Consider the following 7,221-nt stretch of genomic DNA (forward strand, 5'->3'; position numbering starts at 1 on the left):
AGGGACTTCGAGCGCAGGCGCAGCTCCAAAGGAAAGTAATTTCCAGGTAACGGTGGTCCCCAGAGACGCCGCCGGGACCTCTTCGGAAGCAGGTACCGGGAAGTTCTCCGAAGGTAAAAAGAAAATTCAGAGGAGGGTGACAACGAATGAGGACAAGCCAGACTTCCCCACGAAGGCTTATAAACCGATGAGTCTCCAGGCACAGCCCAGGCTCGCTTCCGAAAGACGGCCCATTTGGATTCGGACCAAAGTAAACGATATCATTCGAAAGTATCTTTCAAAATACTCTTTCCTGCGTCGCAAGTATCAGTCCCGGAGCGCGTTTCTCCGACTGCATCTTAACCAGAAGAAATGCGACCCCCCCAAGGCGAAGGCGAAGGCAAAGGCGAAGGCGGCGGCGAGGAGCACCACCCACATGGTTCTGCGGTCGTCGGTTCAGCCGGTGCCCGCGGATCCTCCGGTGCCCTCGGATCCGCCGGTGCCCGCGGAATCGCCGGTTCCTCCGGTCCCGCGGGTTCCCCCGGTCCCGCGGCTTCCCCCGGTTCCCCCGGTCCCGCGGCTTCCCCCGGTTCCCCCGGTCCCGCGGCTTCCCCCGGTTCCCCCGGTTCCCCCGGTCCCCCCGGTTCCCCCGGTTCCCTCGGTCCCGCGGCTTCCCCCGGTTCCCCCGGTTCCCCCGGTCCCCCCGGTCCCCCCGGTTCCCCCGGTTCCCTCGGTCCCCCCGGTCCCGCGAGCTCCGCCGGTGGCGGTGGTGGCGGCGGCGGCGGCGGTAGCGCCCGAGGGACAGTCCCTGACGGCCCCCGGCTCCGGCCCCAAGCCGCGGGGGCTGCGGGGTGCAGGCCGGAGGAGGAATGGTAAGAAACGCTCTCGGAAGAAGAGAAGACGACGACTCTCCCGACCCGTGAAGATCTACTCTTTGAGAAGCCTGTACTCCCAGGTGGCCGCCTCCGACAGGATGAGGACTCGGCTGTCAAGCAAGCGAGAGGCCGACGAGACCGCCTAGACGCGCGGAGGCGAGCTGAGCAGTCCGTGCTTCCCTCGAAACACATTTGTGCGCATAGCTTTCCCAGCTTCGGTGAAAAAAATTTACCTTCAACTATTTTGCTACAGACATTATTTTTCAGAACTTTTATAATTCATTTAAAATTAGTGTTTAAGGTCTCTCTCTCTCTTTTTTTTTAGAGATCCAAACGCATCCTTTGTCCATTTGCCGTAGAAGAGCTTCACCTTAATTTACAGCTATAATTTAGCACAGTATATATACACTTTTTTTTCCTCCTTCAAATCACGTCCCTCTTATTTATTTTTTGATTGTATCTCATGTCAGCAGGACATAATACTGCAAAAATGAATGTGACAAACATTGAATGCTATCTTATTTTTACTTTTTAAAAATTGAAACAAAGGAATATGTACTTCTGTGCGTTTCAGAGTGGCATTGTCAATACCGTATTCTAACTGGAGAATTAAAAAACTAGAATAAGTTATCTCAGCTTTCCAGTGAGGTTGATTTAAATAATCACCAACAAAATAGAATTGATCTTTCTTTTAAAAGCATCTAAGAAAATGAGATTCCGTAATCTTTAATCCAGTTTTTAAAAACTGCCTAATGATTTTCTATACACACATACAAACTCCTTCTGCTGCCTTTAAATTGGATTTGCAAGTTTCTAACTTATTTGGACACATGCACATATACAGTCTCTGTAGGTTTTTCTTTAGCATTATTAGATCTTAAGGGGAGAATGATCTTGCCAGTGTAATTATGTTTCCCACCACCTTTATTCCTTTCCACCTGAAGTACTGGTGGTTTAATATGAAAAGCTGGGTTATCTTCATGGCCTTATCTCTTAAAAATATTTCAGCCACTATCCTATCGTTTTCTGTAATTATTGAACTGAAATTGAGCTAAAATTACAGCTTTGGCAATTTGGGCAGACCATTAATTGCCCTTAACGAATTATTTGTAATCTTAGTATTTCGAAAGATCTAATAAAACTGATAACCTACATGGAGGCCAGTTTCGCAAGGGAAAAACTACATATTTGTACATTCGTTTGGCTTTCCTTAAACTTACTAACGGATTTTAATAGTTCAAACAAAAGATGTTAAGATAAGCAGTTTGGTCTGAGATACTCAGAACATGTTTAGATCCTTTATTTGGGGACACTAGTTGAGCTGGTACAGACACATCTAATTACCCTGTTTAAGACAAGGATCCTGGATCCTTTCTATCATTAATGTTAAAGGAAACATGAATTTCAACTCTCTTGTATAAACCATATCTTATTGAAACTAGATCAGTGTACCATGATTTCAGAGATAAAAATGTGTTACTTTAGACTTAATGAAATATAGTGTAACAGTTGGTGTCTAAATGTAGTTTTATTTCAGGGGCCGTTTTTAACCTGTGGGTATGTTATGGCGTTCTGTTGTAATTTCTTTACTTCTAAATTTAAAACATAATTCTGTTGAAAAACAAATGGGCAAATGTTTATATTTTTAGTTGCAAAGCAACTTCAGCCTTGCCTCATATACAAACATATTTTAATTCCCCTCCTTAAAATGATACTATGGGCCACTAGTTTAAAATACTCCTCCAATTTTAATTTAGAAAGAAAACTGTCCTATTGTTTAGGAAGTAAACAGCAGTTAATATGTGAAAATATTCTATTTGTGGATACTGGTGTCATCTTTTCCCTATAAAGTAGACACGGGCAATTTCCTTAAGTACTATTAGTAGGCATTCTGGATGCTTTAGGCTTAAGTTAAAAAGCAGATCATATGGAAATAATGTACTCAATGAATATGTTGTGTCATATCTATTGTGATTGCATCACGCGGAGAGGACAGTTCTTATAAGTGAAATGATCAAAACAGTTAAAAAATTTTACTACTTTTTTCACATTGGAGACTCTTCTAAATACCATTTTTTTGAGAGAAAAAAGGTTTATATTGAAAATTTATATTACTAAAAAATCAAAGTATAGTACAGTCCTGATTATTTTTTTTAACATTTTGCAAATGTTTATAAGTTCCTGTAGTCATTATTTTAGACAAGCTTGAAAAATTGAAATTGTAAAAATTATAATTTAAATTAAAGTAGAAATGATTTACTTTCAGAATTTGGTAGGCTACAAGATGTGCCCCTTTGTCAAAATATATTTTGGCTTCACTTGCAGTTTAGATGAAAGAGTTGGATGTTTTTTGTGTATTCAAGAGTGTGTTCAATTCTTTTAATAGTGATAAATCAAGTTATAACAACAATGAATATTTTATTAATCTTGTCCTTGTTCAGTATCTTGCATAAATTTTTATTATGATTGTCCCAAGTTATACAGTATGTGGACAATATTGTGTGAAGTGTGTTTTGCATTTGTGCATTTAAATTATTTGTGTAATTAGGGCTCTGAGTGACACTTTTTGGTAAAGAGAAACTATATTTAAATATTCAAGCAAGTATATATTTCCATGTAAAGCTAATGTGAAGACTAATGTATTTTTTATAATGCAGTTTAAAGAGTAAATTTGTTTTCAAAGTTGCCAAGATAAAATTTATCAAATATTGAAATTTGTCTCTACTTTCTCCTCAAGTTAGGAAGTTTTTCTGGGAACACTTAAGGAATCAGAGAATAATGAAAACGAATTCATTTTATAAATGGTCTTAGAGATAATAAAGAAGAGAATATGAATGTTGATGCTGGTGTGGAAATAGTTTAACCAAAGATATACAGGTATGTTCATGGAGTACTTATTTCAAAGGATTAAATTTAACAGCTATTTGTTTCTCTGGTGGAGTAGTGGGTTAGCAACTTCTCACTTCGTATACCTGTATCGAAAGAGTCAATGAACGGGACTGAGTTGAGGAGGCAGAAGCCACATCATTAGTTGACACCTGGTGGGAAGAGAGAACTTTGATGCCTCCAGTATCATAGCGTATGTTATAAAGGACAAGAAAACATGGAAAAGTATACGTATGTCACTGAGGTCAGGGCCTTGGGTCTCAATAGTAATGGTTTCTGGGTTTTTTGGGTCCAGGATCATATTGCTAAGACGGAACAACAGCCTACTCTCTGTGATAAAAAATTACTAAAGTAAAAATATATGATGGATGTCCATACTCACTAAAGGACTTTTCTATATAATAAAATGTGGAACATACTGAAAAATCATGTAATTAGGGAATTAACACATCAAAATGTCAACCTGAGAAGATGAGAGGCTGAGGAAGAGTCTCAACATTTCCTTAAACTTTATTTGACCCCAAATATTGGGAAATGAGACAGTAAGTTTCCTTTGTTCTTCTTATACTTTATACGTGTATTTAAAAAGTTCTCCCCGAATATTTTAAATAATTTACCTTGATTAAGAAATAGGTCTAGGATGAACTATAATTTGTTGCTGAATCTTTAAATAAGTATGAACTTATACTTTATTTACGTTTATAATTTATTATATGCATGTGGTTTTTTTTAACATGCATTTTATTTTCTAAGTTTTTAAGCTGGACGTGTGTGTGTGTGTGTGTGCGCGTGTACATCTTGAGCCCTTACTTACTAAGTGCCGGGCATCGTTCTGAGCTTTTAACCTGTATTATCTCATTTGATCTTCAAAGAGCCCTATGAGTTAGGTACTGTGATTGTCACTAAATAGCTCTATGCCTCAATTTTGGGATTACAAATGAGTTGTTATTTACTGTGTTCAGATGGGGATTACAGTCCCCAGTGCCAGGACACCACTAATCTACTGTCTGTATAGTTTAGCCTTTTCTGGACATTTTATGTAAATGGCATCAACAATATGTGGTGTTTGTGTCTGGCTTCTTCATTTACTATAGTGTGTTTGAGGGTCATTCATGTTGTGGCATGTATCAGTATTTTGTTCTATTTTTATTGCTGAATAGTATTTATAATTAGTTTTTAATGAAGCTGGTAACAGAATGCTGGTCTCCTGACAAATATGATAAAAGCTGTTAGGCTTGAGGCTAGCTGTTCCTTTATGGCTCTCATCCCTGTTACCCTGATTATTACCCCATTTCCAAGACCAACTGGATATCTGCCTTTTTAAGTGCCCTTATCCCATACTTGAATGCTTTATACTTCTCTGTCTTTGGCTCTTACTCCCTTCATTGCCCATCTTGGCAACTTCACCGTGCTCTCTGAATTCTCATTTTCATTGTCAACACATTATCCTCTGTTTTCTCAATCTTTTTCACAGTGGAGTGCTTGAATGTAACAGAACTGAGAATCACATCCAAGTTAGCCATTCTCTTAATCTCCACAGGCTGGAGAGCCAGGCAGTGTTGGTGATGGTACTGGTCCTGGTGAACACTCTGCTTTACAATCACACTTATCCATAACCCCAGTACACACCATCAAAGTCAGGAAATCAACATTGATAATGGTATAACTCTATTCCACAGACCTCATTTGGATTTTACAGATTGTTCTACAGTTCCCTCTCTAGGTCCAGGATTCTACCCAGGATCACACACTGTCATGACTGTTCAGTTTCCTTCTGTATGGAGCAGTTCCTCAGCCTTTCTTTGTATTTAATAACTTGACATTTTGAAGTGTACAAACCAGTTTCTTTGTGGAATGTCCCTCAGTTTGAGTTTGTCTGGTGTTTCTTTATAGTTAATGCTTTGCGGGGGTGGGGGTGGGGCAGAAATTCTGTGGACTTTTCAATGTATCCTAATCGCAGCCATGTGATGTCAGTTTGAATAAAAGTGGTGATTGAAAATATCCAGCCTTTGTCTTTATTTTAGAGGAAAAGCTTTTAATCATCTGAAATGGGGGCTCTTGTAGTGGGTAAGCCGAGTTACCAACAGTAGCATTTTTCCACAACTGATCTTGAGACAACTGGGAAGGGAAATTTCCTTATATTTGCCATCCAACTCATACATAAGATGGTAGCTTATGTGTACACTTAACAAATACTACTCTCCATAACCTCAGTACCTCTGGCCCTATGCCAAGTCCTCTGGTGGGTGCCAAGGGTCCAAGCATCAACCACACACGCCTCTAGTTGCTCGCTTTCATTAACGGATAGAGTGACAGAGAATGGCATTCGTGGTAATTTAGTAGGCATGCAGCGTTATTCCTGCCCTTTCAAAAGATTGTTAGTAAACCTATACAGGTAACACGAGATACTGCTATTTGGTGTGGAAAAATTTATCAACTTCGCACTGAGACCATTTGCAAAGCATTTCTCATCATTATCTGGAAAGCTTGCTTTCCTGTGTTTGCGTTATTATGAATAGTCTCTGTTGGTTTGGTGAATCAAGATGAATTGTTACATAGACTCCCTTAGTTATTTGTCTTAACGGGGCACGGAAAAGACTTCCCAAGGACAAGTTGACATTCGGCAGCTGTTTAGTTTTTGAGTCAAGCCATTGTCAGCTCTCTTGAACTGGAAAAACATAGGGTTTATTAATTTTTTTCGGAGAGTTGTTACTACTGGTCACAGATAGTGAATTACATGATATATCCATTGCGCTGAAATTATTGAGGTGAACGACCACTTGCAAACACTGTCTACCATGATTATTTCACAGTGCCAAATGATGGTGGTCTTGCAACTATTACCGTAGCTTCACACAGTTCCTCCTTACATCTAGGATGTATTTAAGGGAGTATTTATTTGAGGGAGCGTTGATGGCTCTATAGAGTCAGAGAAACCACTTGACCCTTGTAAGTCATCATCTTCAGGTTTTCATTCTGGGTATGCTACTTCACATATCTGTAACCTAGCAGAACTAGAAAGTTCCTTTTTTTCCCCCACAGAGAAAGAATCTCACATCAAATATGATAACTTGCATGACAGTGTGTGACAGTCTTCTGAGAACAAACAGTAATCCCAAATTGCCCAGGATAACCAGTAACGACTGCCAGGTAGCATTTGGAGCTAGGACTTTTCTTCAGCTGTGCTGAGTGATCGTGTGAGGTGGCAACACATGAGGATGGTTCAAAGTGGCAGAAGAGAGGGGTGAGCTAGCCCTCAGGGAGATTCAATTAAAACCACATTGAGATACCACCTTACACCAGTTAGAATGGCCAAAATTAGCAAGACAGGAAACAACGTGTGTTGGAGAGGATGTGGAGAAAGGGGAACCTTCTTACACTGTTGGTGGGAATGCAAGTTGGTGCAGCCACTTTGGACAACAGGGTGGAGATTCCTTAAATTAAAAATAGAGCTTCCGGGACGCCTGGGTGGCTCAGTTGG

The 7,221-nt window shown here is 40.1% G+C and overlaps 1 protein-coding gene across 1 annotated transcript in view; it reads left to right on the top strand.

Moving 5' to 3' along the window:
• Positions 1-5,741, top strand: part of ZDBF2 (zinc finger DBF-type containing 2) — a 31,007-nt gene extending 25,266 nt beyond the window's left edge. The window contains 1 exon segment of the mRNA XM_059393305.1: positions 1-5,741. This exon segment is cut by the window's left edge and continues 5 nt beyond it. Within this exon segment, the coding sequence (XP_059249288.1) occupies positions 1-1,000 (1,000 nt within the window). The 3' untranslated portion in view covers positions 1,001-5,741.
• Positions 5,742-7,221: the final 1,480 nt, after the last annotated feature.

This window comes from Mustela nigripes, chromosome 3 (genome assembly GCF_022355385.1).
Source record: "Mustela nigripes isolate SB6536 chromosome 3, MUSNIG.SB6536, whole genome shotgun sequence".
NCBI classification, from domain to species: Eukaryota; Metazoa; Chordata; class Mammalia; order Carnivora; family Mustelidae; genus Mustela; species Mustela nigripes.